The sequence below is a fragment of the Scardinius erythrophthalmus genome, assembly GCF_964197995.2.
Source record: "Scardinius erythrophthalmus genome assembly, chromosome: 16".
Lineage (NCBI taxonomy): Eukaryota > Metazoa > Chordata > Actinopteri > Cypriniformes > Leuciscidae > Scardinius > Scardinius erythrophthalmus.
In genome coordinates, this window is record NC_138236.1 from 35,538,710 (window position 1) to 35,556,373 (window position 17,664).

At 38.2% G+C, this 17,664-nt stretch overlaps 1 protein-coding gene across 1 annotated transcript in view; it reads left to right on the plus strand.

Annotated features, from left to right (window-relative positions):
- bckdhb (branched chain keto acid dehydrogenase E1 subunit beta) overlaps positions 1-17,440 on the plus strand; it is a 74,715-nt gene extending 57,275 nt beyond the window's left edge. Inside the window, exons 9-11 of the mRNA XM_081389378.1 lie at positions 3,052-3,138; positions 13,729-13,876; positions 17,060-17,440. Of these exons, the coding sequence (XP_081245504.1) occupies positions 3,052-3,138; positions 13,729-13,869 (228 nt within the window). The 3' untranslated portion in view covers positions 13,870-13,876; positions 17,060-17,440. The remainder of the gene's footprint in view (positions 1-3,051; positions 3,139-13,728; positions 13,877-17,059) is intronic.
- Positions 17,441-17,664: the final 224 nt, after the last annotated feature.

A 17,664-nucleotide genomic window follows, 5' to 3' on the forward strand; every position in this document is an offset into this window, starting at 1 on the left:
TATAGGATTCAAATTTTTTTGTCAACTTGTTTTCTTTCAATTAGGACAGATTTTGTATTTCTTTTTGGAACTAATTGATCGTAAATATATTCTTTTTAAAATGCAGTTGTACCTTTTCTATACAAACTTTAGACTAATTTGGATCTACAGTAGAGCATATTCTAGTCTGAACCTCTAGTCTGGCCTATCTCTGCTCATCTACTGCATCTGAAATAGTACAGTATGTTCTACATTTGAGAAATCAATAAAGTTTCAAGAAAAAAAATGATTGAAAAAAATATTGTTTATTGACAAAAAATGTATCCAAAAATACTGTTAAGTCAAATTTCATAGGAAGTGAAAATGGGTCAATTTGACCGCCTTTATGCATTCTTGGTAGCCTGACGTCGTCATACTCAGATTCTAGAATATGAGTCTGCTACTGCTCCATTGGGCTGTGATTATGGGGCGTGTTTCAACTGAACCAGGAAGGAAAATGCCTCTGCACTCGATTGGATAGACCTACAACCAATCAGAGCAACGTGACGTATGTTTTTCATTCATGTTTCCGATCGACAGATGCCGTGATTTGCGGTTCTCTGTTCCTCTTTTAAAATTAATGCGCTGTCGATATCTTCTATAAAAGACGCGATGGCGGAATCTACACATAATGTTTTATAAACAAAGTTCGGGAGGAGCATGTACAAATAATCAATCCAACTTGTCATCAAACAATTACCATGTCTACCCTATCAGCATGAGAGGAAGCATATATTTATTCACTCTGTCAACTCACCTAACATTCCTTGACAGTTTTCAGCATCCCTCCCCTCACTCTCGGCTCGTCCTTCCACAGCCAGGAATACAGGGGGAGTTCTCTGTGTTCGGGTCGAATACCGAGCCCGGGGCCTCTCCTTGTACAGTACGCCAAATATGCATTTATTCTAAATTACTTATTTGTAAGTGTGAATTCGTAAAATCTCAATTCTCCAGCGGCAGTCATCTTTATTGTAAACGAATTCAACCCAAGCACTCTTTGATGACGTTGGTGATTACGTAACCGCAGATCATCTGTCCATCATCGATTAAAGCCCGCCCTGGCAATTTGATTGGCTCCGCCTTCTGGGAGCTGAGCATAATTACTCCTCAACGGATCGAGTCCAGACCAAACTTCCCGACCAAAGAATTTTGTGGGCGGGGTTTGGGTTGGCACCCAGGCTACATTCTTGGGGTAGTGATACCAGAAAGAAGAAAAGTTTTTTTTTTTTTTTTTTTTTTTTTTTTGAAGAATTTCGTGAAATATCAAAAAATAAATGTTTCATTGATAAAATGTTTTCAAAAAATCACAGCATTCCGGGTCAATTTGACCCCTTTATGCATTCTAGGGTTAGGACAGCAAGATCTGAGAAACTAGTTTCTGGCCACATATAATCTACTTCTGGGAGTAATTCTTCACAGTTTATAAGTCTACCGGGAAAGTGTTTAATTTGCAACTTGGCATTGTTATTATGAGAGCTTTAACAGAAGATCTAGTCAGTGGATTTGCCAGAATTCATGAGGTTCATGTATGTTTTCTTAGTGAAATGGTAATGCATGACCAGTTTGGCCACTCGAGTGCTGAAATAATCAAATGCGTACCAATCTGTATGAAGACTGAAATTAACATTTGAATTATTACATTTGGCCCACATTGCTCAAACGTTGAAGGAATTGGCGTGCTGTGGATGTTGCTGGTGTAGTTTCTTCTGTGTCGTTGTGGAGCTCCACAGAAACCTGCTGAACTTCCAGCTCAGTATCCAGACCTCATGTTCTTCTCAGCAGATGCGCAGCTATGAAACGCCAAACATTTAAGTCCTTTTTTATCTCAAGTAAGATCAAGACTTTTATATAATTACACAGATTACAGAACAAACCAAAATCTTTCCGCAGGAACTGCCTGACCACCAGCGCAAGGACGAGTGCTCTTGTGATCTGCTGTTTTGCACCTGTTTTTCTCCTTTTGAAGAACTGGTTTTGCGGCAAGATTTGTCAGTTTTGTACCTCGTAGAGTCTGATGAGGCCTGCAGATGTTGAGTCGGGGCTTTGCAGATGTGACCTGCTGTTTATTTTCATCAGGCTAACATAGACTGTTTGACTGAAGTCATAATGACCACTGACACCGAGTTATGCACATCAAACAAAATTAATAATCTGCAGCAAATGGTGTTGTCAGTCTGCGCTAATTAATAAATGCAGTGTCCACGTGTTCAAATTCATTGAGATTCAGTGCTCATGCAAGCAATGTGAGGCTTGCAACATTTCCAGAGTCCTCAGACAGGAAGGTTTAGTGTTCTGATTTGAATATCCTCGCTTCTGATTATTATTATTATTATTATTTTTATTTTTATTTTTTCATTGAAAATGACCCAAGCCGGAATCAAACACTGGTTGCCCGATCAGGTTGTACTGTACTGTTACAAAAAAACAAACAAACAATTGTAAAGGCCCGGCTATACTTTATTTTCTGCGTTTCGCTCCGTCTCATGCATGCATGTCGTGTCCGAAGAACTTTCAAATTATATTCAAGCGCATTTGGACAAGTTAAATGCATGCATGGTATAAATGCTTTTTATACTCTACCAAATGTCAGAGGGCAGCTCTGATGAATGACGTTGTGGAACGCAGATGGACGAAGAACCATCTTCGTGGGCTTGAGTAACCGATGTTTTGTAAATTTGGTACCTTGCTACAACATGCTGCAAGTCAGCAGAATTCAGGCTGAATGCTGTGAAACGTGAAAGCAAAGTTAAGATTAAGGGGTTTAAAAATGCATCTATGCCTGATTTGATGATAAAACTTGCTATTGCAATTTTTTATTTCACATTTACATTTTGGTTTAGATTTAACTATTTCTTGAGCTGAAATAGTAATATGGAGCCAACCCTTTTGCCTGAACACAAACACGTCATGTATTTTTAAATTAAAAATAGACTTGATGTGCTTGTGTGGCGTTATAAAATCCTTTGGTTTTACAGCTCTTTGGGTGATTTCTGACTTCAGATGTGTTTCAGCTCATGTTCTCTTTCCTTCCAGTCGGTGGTGAAGACGGGTCGGCTGCTCATCAGTCATGAAGCTCCAGTGACCGGAGGCTTTGCAGCTGAGATCAGCTCCACTGTTCAGGTAAGAACCCGATGGGAAATCAAGGCTCTTGGGGATGTCATGAATTAGAGATTGACCAGCACTGATTACGTTCAAACTAGGGATGGGACGAAATATCGCGATACAAAACGTGACGAAACGCATCGAGGCCGAAAAAAATGGATCGCGAAATAAAGATAGTTGGCACTGCTGCATGATTTGTGTAGTATATGTAATAAAATATGTATATTTTATTGACACTGGAACAGTATGCATTCAAAAAGAATGGTTATTTAATTCAATAATAAATATTACAAAAAGTTGGCTTTAGCTGGATTCGAACCCCAGTCTCGGTGAGCACCTGCAATAGAAAACAGTGCAATATAAATGCGTGATTTTCCCACACGAAGAAACCGGAAATTGTATCATAAGACCTATGCTGAGGAAGACATATCTCTGAACGTCACATTTCACCTTTTCTTTTCGATTTTCTGCGTTTTTCGCATCCACAGCCTGTATTTTGAATGGTGTTTGACAATTCAGAGCCACCGTGCAAGCGAACGACAAAATCCAGATGTTCGGTTCTGTCTGCCCAGCGCTTCCGCCGGCCGTGTGTGTGTGTGTGTGTGTGTGTGTGTGTGTGTGTGTGTGTGTGTGTGTGTGTGTGTGTGTGTGTGTGTGTGTGTGTCCATACCTTAGACATACTGCCAGTCTCTGTTCAGGATCGATTGGTTCACGGAAATTGGTCGTCTTCTTTTTAATATGTGGCTCCAGTATCGCTAGCAAAGCATCAAACTGTTCCACTGACATTCTGAGGTAAATTTTGAATTGCTCGGTATAATTTCGCAACTCCTTGATAAGGATGTGAAACTCTCCTTCCTCTCGGCGCAATCTCAGGATTGGATGGACCCAATATTTTCCTCTTTCTTTTTTTCTTTTTAAGAAGAAAGAGGGCAACGAAATCCTCACTGCTTGAATCCATTTAGTATTTTTTGCGTTTTTTTTTTTTGAGCAAAGGTTTAATAAATACGCATCGGACTCAGTGTGCAAGGTTTCTGTGCGTGACGAATTTTAAGGCTGACGCACACGAAAAAACGCGTACGAAAATTTCGGACTCAGTGTGCAATGGCCTTAAGACTGTCTGTAAGCTATGCCATGCTGTCATTCCGTACACCACATCCAACACATCAAACATGAACCACCACCTTTAACGTCACCATAATAAAGTTGTTGTTATACAGTAATATTTTTTTCTTTTTTGATATCGTATCGTATCGTGACCCTGGCATATCGAGGTGCATCGTATCGTCAGTTTAAGTGTATCGTCCCATCCCTAGTTCAAACAGGGCCTATTAACACTCGCCAAGCACCAAATGCAAGTAGAAATTGGCATTGACAAGTATATGAAACGGTGTCAATCGCCACTTGGCCGTAACATTTTTGAAATGTTTAATATGAACAAACATGAACGGCACTTGGTACAGTGCTGCATCGTCACGAAAGTTTAAGCCTTGCCAATTTACATATTCAAGCTCAAGAAGTCAAGTCAAGTCATCCTCATTTATATAGCGCTTTTAACAATGTAGATTGTTTCAAAGCAGCTTTACAGAGACAAACGTATAATTTAAGGTAACAGAGATTGTTTTGGCTTTATAGCGGTTCTTTAATAAAGTTATTTTCCAGCTAAAGTTAGTTTTGATTGATTCACTTCCGTCGCAACGATCATTTGTTATTAAATCTGGGGCTGCTAAGACGACACCATTCTCTCTACACAGACTTTAAACGCGAACCTGTGAGAAACGCTGATGGCGTTCACATGCGCATTAAGAATGGGTTCTATAGTTATGTGCGTTTGAATATATGTACGCAGGTTTGGAATTCCCTACAAACCAAGCCTAAACAAAGTACTGGTGTTTCCTTATAATTTTTGATACAGAATTTTATTTATTTGATCAATTCGGGGTAGATACGCGAAACGAATTTCCCGAAAATGCTTTATCTGGAGTGGTAAAGGGATCCTCCATAGGGAGAGACTAGTTGGCACTTCAGCACTGCGTTGTCATCGGGTCCAGGCGAAGGTCCTTCATCAGATCTGGATACGGCCTGGATCCGGCAGGCTGCGGGAAAACCTTGGGATAAACAAAGACACTAAAATTAGCGTAGATGCCATTCTTCTCATGATGTAACGAGTAAATCAGGATTTATGGGAAGTGTTCCCGATTCCAGCTGACCTAATCTATGCAGCCTAACATTGAATTATAGAAGTCTATAAAGTATTTAATTTAATTCAATTTGCAGAAGAAGATGCAAAATGGAACTCAATTCGTTACTCACACGTTGTGTTGGGAAGTTTAAACATCCGTGCGCTCCCAGAAAGCCTTGTCTCAAACAGTGCACGAATGCTAAATTGAGTTCTCTTTCATGTCTTCTTGCGCTTGAACAGAAAAATTCACACAAAATTATGCCAAGAAATGTCTCTGTGAGTATCCTAGTAGACATAATTGGTTTACATAATCATGTCTTAAGTGAACGTAAATAGTTAAGAAAGAAATGCATGTGTACAGTATCAGTATATTGGATCCGTGCATTATGTCCTAAAGTGACAACAGCCTAATATTCCTGCTGCTGTCTGTGTTTTTAATCTTTATCAAACAAGAAAAACTCACTCGCTGTTCTTGACTGAATATAGACCTACCTGAATAACGACCTGAAAAGCACTGTTTGTTTCATTTATATCTTTGTTCTATTGAATGTAATTGTGTCATTGTATTTGCAATTTGATTATTTGTGATTATTTTATTCTGTTTACTTGTCTTTAAAAATGTTTTAAATTTATATTAGATAGGCTAGTAGTTTTAGCTGTGGTATTGAAATTGGAAGAGAGTATTGTGAAATTTCACTGGTATCTAAAATGTTGGTGTCGTAACTGCAAAAACAGGCCATTGGCAGGTGTGACTAAAAGTTAGGCCCCGTGTTCAAGTGTTTAAGAACTGTGATGCAGAAATTTTTCTGCTTTTTGACAGTTTACAAAATAATATTTGGACTTTAACAAAAAATAAATTGTGCCATTTAACTTTAGACCTGTGGCCAGTTGCATAAATGATTCTCTCTCGATTAAACCTCCGAACTAATCTGACCAACTAGCTGTAAGCCAATGGTAATCATTATTTTTGTTCAAATTCAAATTAAACTAATTTACGTATAGATGATGTAATAACACTGAACACTGAAGATCTCCATGTCAAAGAAGGCGGAGCTTCAGAGACGCACATACCTTTTACGCAATCGCCAAGGACCAATAGAAGTGCAAAGGTGTTTACCAGCCGGAGCAAACTTTTCCAGAATGTCCCGTTTCAAACTTCCGAAACTAACTCCAAATGAACTTCGTTTTGGCCTCATTTTGTTTCAAATTACGTCAGACAGAAAGCAACTTTTACATCAACCAAACAGTTGATGTTTGAAAACAGCTTAATGGTTACTTCACATCTTGTTTTGTAGTGGAATGATCAGAAAACTTTCTTTTTCACTCTGTCTGACATTTCTAGTTGCCCATCAATCAAATGTCTTTGATGGAAAAGAGTGTTAACAAATCCTGCCCGAGAGGTCACAGTTACAGCAGTGTTTCAAGAAACAGTTCTTATTATCAATGTTGAAAACGGTTGTTTTATGGAAATTGTGATTTTTATTTTTTATTTTTTCAGGATACATGACTAAAAAACTCAAAAGAACAGCATGTATTTGAAATAGAAATCTCTGTATCATTTATAAATGTCTTTAGTGTCACTTTTGATCAATTTAAAGGGTTAGAAAATTAAATTTTGGTATGTTTTAGCTTACCTCAAGGGCATCCAAGATGTAGGTGTCTTTGTTTCCGCAGTAGTTTCAATTTTGATATTTTTAGGTCAAACCGTTCTTGTCTGTCAGTCGTATAATGCAGGTCTATGGTCACTGTCTCAAAGAGCATGCACAGAGAAGTCCAAATTAAACAATTCCCCATCGTAAGTACACATTGATGGCCTAAGACACGAAACGAGCGGTTTGTGTGAGAAAATTAACAGTATTTATATATATATAGAAGCCGTCGTACCTACAATCTCTGTTCTGTGTAAACAATGAGTGACGTACACACGCGAGAGATCACTTCCGGTGACTAAAGCCAGAACGCACGCACACGTCACACAGCAGGAAGCGCGCGCTCCCTCAGATCACTTGGACGTGGTTGTGTACAAGGTAAAAACTATATAAATACTGTTAGTTTTCTCACACAAACCGCTCGTTTCGTTTCTTAGGCCATCAATGTGTACTTTAATTTGGACTCTGTGCATGCTCTTTGAGACAGTGACCATAGACCTGCATTATATGACTGACAGACAAGAACGGTTTGACCTAAAAATATCAAAATTGAAACTACTGCGGAAACAAAGACACCTACATCTTGGATGCCCTTGAGGTAAGCTAAAACATACCAAAATTTTATTTCAAAGTGAACTTTAATGCATCCTTACTAATGTAATTTCTTTAAAAACATTTGTACTGACCCCAAGTTTTTGAACAGTAGTTTTTGAACAAGAGATTCATCCATCCATGCAAGTCTTTAAACAAAAACATCAGTCACGTTTCCATTGACGTCAAAGTTTGTTAAAGCACCTGTGTGTGTGTGTGTTTGAGCAGGGTGGGCATGAGTCAGCCGGATGTGCACAGATAATGGCATTGAACAGAAAAGTTGCAAAAAAAAAAAGGCTATTAGCTGCACTGAGTAAAACCTGAACTATGGTCAAGCTACTGATGTCTGTGATAACGGTGGCCAAATGAATCTGCCCCCCACCAAAACAGTAGTTATATTTATAGTCCGTTCATCTAAAACGTGCTAACATCACAGCTTATTCATAATACAACTAAAATTCAGTCAACCAAATATAATTAAAATGATTGGATTTGAAGCTCAAATCATGTGTGGTGTTGAGGAGATTTCTGCAGAAATGCTAAGAGTCTAGTTGTGTTATTCTGTCACAGTAGAGATGCTTTCAGCTTCATGCAGTCACTGAGCAGATGATTTTACAGAAGCTGAGACTGTGACAGCAGATGAGCGCCTTGTTATTCCTGGATCCAGAACTGGATTTTTCAGATTGATCTCTGTGTTCCTGGACAACTCCATGGAATAGTTGAAATAATATTCAGTATCATCTGTCTCATTCTCTTTGTCTGCGTATGAATAAAGCAGCCAGTTTCCTCTGGTGTGTGTGTGTGTGTGTGTGTGTGTGTGTGTGTGTGTGTGTGTGTGTGTGTGTGTGTGTGTGTGTGTGTGTGTGTGTGTGTGTGTGTGTGTGTGTGTGTGTGTGTGTGTGTGTGTGTGTGTGTGTGTGTGTGTGTGTGTGTGTGTGTGTGTGTGTGTGTGTGTGTGTGTGTGTGTGTGTGTGTGTGTGTGTGTGTGTGTGTGTGTGTGTGTGTGTGTTTGAGGGGTCAGGTGTTGCCTACATTATGGGGACAAAATGTCCCCACAAGGATGGTAATACCAAAATTTGTTGATCTTGAGGGGACATTTTTTTGGTCCCCGTGAGGAAAATGGCGTATAAAGCGTACTAAATGATGATTTTGCATAAATAAGAAAAGCATATTGACAGCTAAATTAGAGCTAATATAAGCACTTTCCACAGTGGTAAAATTGATTAAATATGTGTGTATATGCTAAAATTGAATTAAATTCTCTGAACGTCATTCCATTTTTTAATTCCACTTCATTGTTTAGATTACAATAATGCATTGTTTGCTACTTCAGTTCATAGTTCAGTTCAGTTCATTGTGATTTATAAGGCATCTCAAATCAGTTCTGAATGTCACAACTGTGATTTGTGAAGACCTATGGGTAAAAAACATGAGAAATATCCAGTCCTGACATTTGTTGCTGTGCTGAGATGATTTGATGTTTCTGCGTGTCTGAGCCGCTCGGAGTGACTGTAAAATCTTCTGACATGCACAAACGCTGACCGTTATCAAGCGAAAAGTAGCATGAAGTTCAGATTGATTGTCTAAAAATGGCCTTTCAGATCTGTGATACATCATGTACTAAAGTATCTGGAGAGGAACTTCTGCAAGTGTCAGTGAATATGAGAAGATTTACGCTTTTAGTCGTTCAGTTTTCAGACTGTGGTTTATTGCTATACAGTATGTCCCAGAACTAAATTATTTACATATTTAGTTTTTATCATTAACGGCTGGTCATAAAAAGCCTCATTGAGGTTGATTTTGGATTTTATGTTGTAACGTGGGAAACTAGATAAATTAACTGGCATTGAAACATATATTTCGATACAGATTTATTTTTCTGCTTTCTTTGAATGTGAATTCAAATGTTTCATCTTATTTCAGAGTATGTGAGTGTTTCAGAGTGTCTGTCCTTAAATGCCTTTGGGCTCCTCAAATACGTGGTGCGCAATTGTCTTTTTTGGCTCTCCCACAGTCGGTAATATGGGCATTTCCAAGTCACGATAGTCTTTGAATACTCTCTAATCTGTGGCTGTTGCTGGTCCCACTCTGACAGCAAAAATGTGTTTGTGAGTGGACGTATTACCTAAGGCTGCGTTTACTCTTGGCATTAACATGCGACATGTATCCGGATGTTGTCCACATACACATTGAAAAGACAAGTGGAAACGCGCTTCTGATGGGAATGTTATCAGTCTAATGTAAACGCAATCCAGCCATCGTGTCTGCATTCACAGGTGGACTGTAAAATTTTTAATTATCCTATAATTTACTCAAGCTCAAGTGTTGTTCTTACACCGCATTGAAATGTTTTTTCCTCCTTTCATCGGGTCATCTTGCAAGTCTTTGGCAGTGAATTGAGTGTTTTTCTCAGTTGCTCTGATCAAACATTTTATTCCCCTTAAAGATATCATGCTTTTTCTTCAAAACCTCTAATGGTTTTATGAATAATGAATAAGGCTGCCAATTGTGTCTCTAGAAACGTTTAGTGTTTTGGGAATCTTCTTGTAGCCATAGACTTTCTAATGCAATAAAACAATTTGTTCTCTGTTGTTTTTGTGAGAGCTCTTTTGACTTGGCCATATTTGCTTCTCAACTTTAGCACATGCACGGGTTAAATGTATGTTTGTGTAACAGCACGAGCTAATTCAGTTTTGTTATAGAGTTTTCAAAGGCTTAATTGTGTTTTAACACTTTTTTTTTTTTTACCATACCATACAAATAAGTGACTTTAAAACAGCAGCGTTGAATAGGGGTTGAATAATTATAACATAGTATAAAAAAAAAAATTAAAAAAAATCCTATAACTCATATGCATCACATTATATATTGACATTATTACTTTTAATTTGCCACTAAACTGTTATAGATTAAAAAAAATCTCTATCTTTATAAAAGCTTACATTTGTAAATGATTACAGTCTCCAGGTATAATAACTGTATAATGATGCACTTCTCATATGTGACCCTGGACCACAAAACAAGTCAGATGGGTACATTTTTTTTTAATTGATATTTATACATCATATGAAAGCTGAATAAAAAAAAGATTTCCATTGATGTATTGTTAGGATAGGACAATATTTGGCTAAGATACAACTATTAGAAAATCTGGAATCTGAGGGTGCAAAAAAAATCAAAACATTGAGAAAATCGCCTTTAAAGTTCTCCATTTATGTTGGCGATTGTGCTGCATTCACTCACAAAAATATGTTTTATATATTTACGGTAGGAAACTTACAAAATATCTTAATGGTACATGATCTTTACTTAATATCCTAATGAATTTTGGCATAAAAGAAAAATCTATAATTTTGACCCATATAATGTTTTGTTGGCTATTGCCACAAATATACCCGTGCGACTTGTGGCTGTTTTTTCTGATCCAGGGTCACATATATGGATGAAACTGAAGTAGTGGTCTTGTTCTCAGTCCACATGCAGTGTCTTCAGACAAGACTGCACTTCTGTTCTCCAGCTTTTCCAGTAAGCGTATTTAAAGGTCTCTTCTTGCTCTTCCCGTGGGTCAGGTTGGCAGGTACTCGTCCGCTTTGGGAATAAAGAATAAATGACCCAAAATTACCCTTGGCTTTAAAACTCTGGACAATTTGCTAAATATGTACTGTGGTGATTCAGACCTCCAACTGTTGCTGATGTTAGATTGGTTTGCTCTGTCTACGTTTGTGTTGTAGTCCTGCTGAATGTGCACGTGTTTGGACCGCTTGGGTTCGTTCTGTTTCTCGAATGAAACGTGACTTCGGAAGACCTGGAGTGGAGCGCATGAGTTGTACTAAACTACTTTGATGCTTTGATTATCCGAGCAGTGATGGTGGAAGAGAATATAGAGAACATGGATGAACAAATGTAAATGCCAAAAACATCAAAAGCTTGAGTTGGGAGCGTAGAGAATGGGAAACATCATTTTCCTGCACTGAAGTGAACAAATGTATTGCATCTAATTTTAACTCCTGTGTATCAGCAGATGTCCTGATGTGTCCTTTCCTGGAGTCCATTTCCAGTCATTACGAACCACACTATTCAGATTCATCACATGGAGATAAAATTATTTCTGAGACGCAGAAGCACTAGGTTCATCTTGCCACATCAAATCCCAAAACGATGATTATGTGTGGGTCGAGCAGCGAATGCCAGGCTCGTTCTGACCACTGAGCGGCAGGACTCGAGCATCTGGGACCTGCCTCGCATCCGCAGGCTTTCCTGATGTGTCTCAGCAGAGCTGGAACTGCCTGCTGATGCAAACCTAAAACACATTTTTGTGTTTATTCAGGCTGTCATGTAAAGCAAGCACAAAGCCCTTTAATGAAGCTTGACGCTCTTTTGTAGGCACTTCAGAAAACACCAGCAGACGAGAGAGTTCGCCCAGAGTGCGACATGTTTCACACTTTGCTCATGCATTTCTGAGTTCAGATTTAAGGCAGGGGAAAAGCCAAAAAGCATCCATTAAGAGTTGGACGTGTCTTCGTGGACAGTAGATTTCAGTGTTGGCTTTGTATGAGGAAACGTTAAACCCTTTATAGCTTTTCCTGATGCACAAGTTTTGATGGTTCTGTGAAAATAAGTGTTGTTTTGTCATTAGGAATTGGGTTTGTTCAGCTTCCATTTGTTTTTTTATTTTATTTTATTTTTGTTTTTTATTTTAAAGTTCTCCAAAAGCTTAAATCGAAGCCCAACCGCTCACCGGGGTCATGTCTAAGGACATGAAGAGATTTTTTTTTTTTTTCATGTGTTGCTGTTTATCATCTTTTCTTGTTCCTCCATATTTAAGACATGTTCTATAGTTCAAAATTGCTCTTTCATAAATTACAGCATTCACTGATGGAGTTTTGATGTTTCACAGCACTGAATATCAGTGGACCTATATTCTGCTGATCAACAGAAAAATACTCTTTAAAGCATGGGTTTTCAATCCTGCTCATGGAGGCCCGACGTTTAGCTCGAACCCCAATTAAACCAGCTAATCAAAGTCTTACTGGCCATACTAGCAACTTCCAGACAGGAGTGTGGAGGCAGGTTTGAGCTGAACTCTGCAGGACAGTGGCCTTCCAGGACCCAGTTTGGACACCCCTGATTTAAAGGTTTAGTTCACCCAGTCATTTGCTCACCCTCATGTATTTCCAAACCTGCAAAAAACGAATGAAGATATTGTTAATGAAACCTGTGAAATCCTTTGAGAGTCTATTCCACCAAATCCTTCAAGCTTCATAAATGACGCGCTTGACTGAACCTGAGCCAACATGTTTGAGCTTCGGTTTTCCTTATTTGATGTGCTTGTATGAAGGTGCTTTGACCAGTGTTTGTCTGTGAATAAAAGTCTAAATTAAATTTGTTCATAATATAAAGCGAACATGACTCTTCAGAGGACTTAAACAGCTTAAACTTATTAAACTGCTCAATTCATGTGGATTACTTTTACAATCTCTTTATGAAGCATCAAAGTTTTGGTGGAATGGACTTGCAGTGGTGGGACAGAAATCAGAAATGTCATGAGGGTGAGTAAATGAGGTCAGAAGTTTCTCTCTGAAATCAGCCCTACAATATGAAAATAATAAATTTCATAAGTACCCCCCCCTCCCCCCTTGAAACCTACATCATAACTGGTGTCTCTTTAAAACTAGTATAAATAGACCCAGTTTTGTTGCAGAATTTACATGAACTTGAATGTAGAACAGCAACAAATCAGTGATTTTAAAGTTTTTCAGCTTCACATGATGAAATAAATACTGAATAATGCCACTATTTTCTTTTAGAGCTGCTGTACAGCTGAAATGAACTCATTTAATAATTTTCCTGTTATCTCTGTGAAGCTGCTTTGAAACGATCTGTATTGTATAAAGCACTATATAAATAAAGGTGACTTGACACTCAAGTCTAACTAATGGGAAGAATAACTAAATGTTGGTTTATGAAATATTTATGATTTCAATAATAAATTAAAATAATAGTTTGCAATATCAAGCAGCATAACTGACAGTTTTTGTACAGCTAAAATAACTGGAAGCGAATGAGACCAGAAGCCTCGACATTCAAGTTAGAAAACTTGCGTTAAGAATAAGATGAATAGGCTCTGGGAAAAAATAAGAAGATTTGTATGGTGTATATTATTAATGGAGCTGAATGTGTTCTCTGCAGGAGGAGTGTTTCCTCAACTTGGAGGCTCCCATCAGTAGGGTTTGCGGGTATGATACGCCCTTCCCGCACATCTTTGAGCCCTTCTACATCCCAGACAAGTGGAAGTGCTTTGAGGCCGTCAAGCGCATGATCAACTACTGAGAAACAGGTATGATTTTTCTGTCACATATACCATTATTATTTGACCCTGTTAACTGAAGCTTGAACCTAAAGGCTTATTTATTTATTTATTTTTAAAGAAAGAAAGTTGAGTATCTAGAGTTGAGTATCATATTTAATACATAAGGCTTTTATGGCTCATAATTAGAATATGCAGCTCATACTTGGAGGAAAAAACAGCTCTATTATATTTAGAGGCCCAAACTGAGCAAAAATATGCAATTTGCTAGCCTAGAAATCTAGACGCACACTAGCGGCAGCTAATTTTATTTTGCAGCCAGTGTCGTCTAGCAACTCTCCGTTGGCTTGCGAGCTGGAAAAACCAAACTCTAGTCAGGCCAATCACATCGTTTCTAGAGTCGGTGGGCGGGCTTAAGATATTGACGACAGAGTTATGACGGTTCCGCGTGAATTCCCTGCTACTTGAAAACAAAGAAGAGCTGCTGGCGAACAGCGGTCTTTCCAATCGGCTTTGACCGCGACTCTGGAGGACTTGGAGTTAAGCTTTTCTTTGAGAGAAGAACAGAGAACGGCACTGAAGTCATTCTTAAAGGAAGATGTGTTTGGAGTTTTGCCGACCGGATACGGCAAAAGTTTAATCTATCAACTAGCTCCGCTGGTGGGAAAACGCTCTGGTTGGTTGTATCGGGAATTTGAAAGGCAACTGTTAATCCCGCCCCTCGGATTGAGCCCTGCCAATGGCGTGTTCCCAGACCCAACATCTTGATGTGGGTCTGGCTTGTCAGGCTAGCAATTTGCTGCAGATGCTGATATTTATATGGCCAGAACAGTATAGCAGATACTTACATAAAATCCTTTAAATATCAGTTGTCACTCTATATCTCCCAATAATGTTTATTAAGATGATATTTATATTGTTCATTTTATGATCATAACTCATAAAAGCCCATAATGCAATGCAATACAATGATGATGATTGTGAGATGAACAAATAACTTTGATTTTTAACGTGATATTTAAAAAAAGAAAAATTATGTATGGATAATCAAGTAATCCTAAATTGCTTCAGTCTAGATTATTTTGAAATATTACTAACAATATAAAAGTTATTGTTATTTTTGCTTTAGAAAAATAAAGATTTCACTGCAAAAAGACACTTGAACCACAAGCTGAACGGAGACGTTTTTTACAATTGTGCTCGTGACTCTTTCCCTGTGATTTTCTTGCACTGCGCATGCAAATAAGAGACACATCTCTGATGCACGTTTAAATGCATCATTAACTAGTTGTTCAGTTCGTTCCGAACACACAGCGCAGATGTTTTTGCAAATGCGGTTGTCACCGCCTTCAGGGGTTAAAGGGTTAGTTCACCCAAAAAAAGAAAATGTTGTCATTAATTACGCTCCCTCATGTCGTTCCAAACCTGTAAGACTTTTATCTGAACTTTTTAATGAAATCTGAGAGATTTATGTCCCTCCATTGAGAGATACACAACTACAACTACCACTTTGACGCTTCAAAAAGTTAATTAAGAGATCGTAAAACTAATCCGTATGAATTGAGCGGTTTAGTCCAAATTTTCTGAAGAGTCTCGATCGCTTTATATGATGAACAGATTTAATTTAGTCCTTTATTCACAAATAAACATTCATGAACTCACACATCAGTTGTGGTGAACGGAAGCACGTTTGAGCTTCTGCACGAGGTTTGTTCTCGCACGTCAAGCAGGTTCAAGTTGAGTTTCTGTTTATGTTCGCTGATCAATGTTTATATGTAAATTAAAGACTCAATTTAATCTGCTCATCATATTAAGCGATCGAGTCTCTTCAGAAAATTTGGACTAAACCGCTCAATTCAAATGGATCAGTTTTACAATCTCTAAGAACTTTTTGAAGCATCAAAGTTTCAGTTGCGTAGCTGTCAATGGAGGGACAGAAATCTCTCAGAGTTCATCAAAAATATCTTGATTTGTGTTTCAAAGATGAATGAAAGTCTTACGGGTTTGGAACGACACGAGGGAGAGTAAATGAGGGTGATTTTGGGGGGAACTATCCCTTTAATTCAGTTAATGTGGTTCCCACTCCTGTAAATGTCTGAACTCTGTGTGTACAGGATTAAGGCGAGACACTACAGGTGAATAGGGTACAATTTTAAAATAATAGATATCACCATGAAACTTCCTCAGTTGATTACTTACACAAGTATATAAAAAAAATGTATTACAAGTTTTAGAAATTTGTATGTTTAATTATGCAAATTAGGCATTATCTAATTAAATATGTACGATTTTGCATATATTTTCAGTAGATAGATCTGAACATATGATAAAGCCAGGTGTAAAATTCTTTTTTCATTTTGTTTACACACAAGATGAAAATAAAAACTCAGAGGGATTTCAGGATATATGCTTTCATTACCTAGGAAATCAAAATATACTGTCCATAGCCATAAAAATTGATTTTCGCCATATTTTTTTTATTAAAATGTCACATAAATCAGGCCAGGAATGATTTATTAACAAATCCCTCTGAAAATATCTTCAGAATACTGCTAAGTGTATAACTGGAAAGTTTGGTGTACACAGGTGCTACATAGGCTGAGATGTTTGTACTGGAGAATGACAAAAAAAACGCAAAAAAATAATATTTGAGAAAACGGCAGTTAAAGATTTAAATAGCTCTAAATGAGAAATCCCCCTTTGGACATTCACGATTGGTTACTGATAGAAAGGAAATGCCCATATTTGGGTTTCATAGCGTTGTGCAGGAGACTCAGAGCTTCACAATGATACCGGTCATGACAGACTTCAGTAAACAGACGGAGCTCGGCGTGTCACGTTTGAATGCAAACTTCCTGGTAAATTCGGGAGAAACTTACTGCCGCAAGTAAACAAAATGTAATAAAATAAACAACTTAATGTATATTTTCAACGTTTTCTTTATAGCAGCTTGAAAGAACACATATTGAAGGAGTAAACTAACCCAAAATCTCAAAACTGACCACTGCATAAAAAATTGATGTTTTTGCCTGCCGTGTCTCGCCTTAAGCACTAAAAGGTGAACTGACAACCGTATTTAGCTCCAGTGTAGACACTATTGGCATATAGAACAAGCAAAACTGAAGTCATGTGATCCAGAACTACTGAACACAGACCCAGAACTCATTTGGACCAGCATTTACCTGTTTGTTTGTTTGTTTGTTTTATTCACAGGCAACAGATTGAGAACTTCATCAGTGAACAAACCAGTCAATCCCACAGCCAAGTTCCTGCCTGTAGATGGGACCATGTTACCGGACTGGCTGTCATTTTTTGGGAAACTCCAGAAGGCGTCGTTGATCATGTGTCTAGAGGGTGAAGGGTGATTTCTGAACACTAACATGTAGACACCACACGGGTGCTGTGCTCTTCTCTCTGTTCTCTGTGCTCTCACTGTTACCTGAATCTCACCATCTTACCTATAGACTTTTTATTAATCTTAAATTGAATTGAGGCTGGATCTTGTGTGTTTTGATTGTCAACAGTTTGTGAATTTACCATCCTATTTGTAATATCTTTGATTTAATTGAATAAATAATCTCTGCTTTAAGACCTAGTGAGCTGCCTTGCTGTCACAGACAGATGCTGAGCGTCAAGACTTCCACCACAAACCGTGGACCGAATATAAAGATAAAACGGCATCTTTCATTTTGGTCGTAGTGACAGTGGTATGTGACCGCAGCGTTCGAGGCTGGGTGTGGCCGCTCAGATGACCTCAGGTTGAGTGTATTCTAGCGTCCAGTGAACTCACACTGTGTCATTACTCACTTAAGCATATT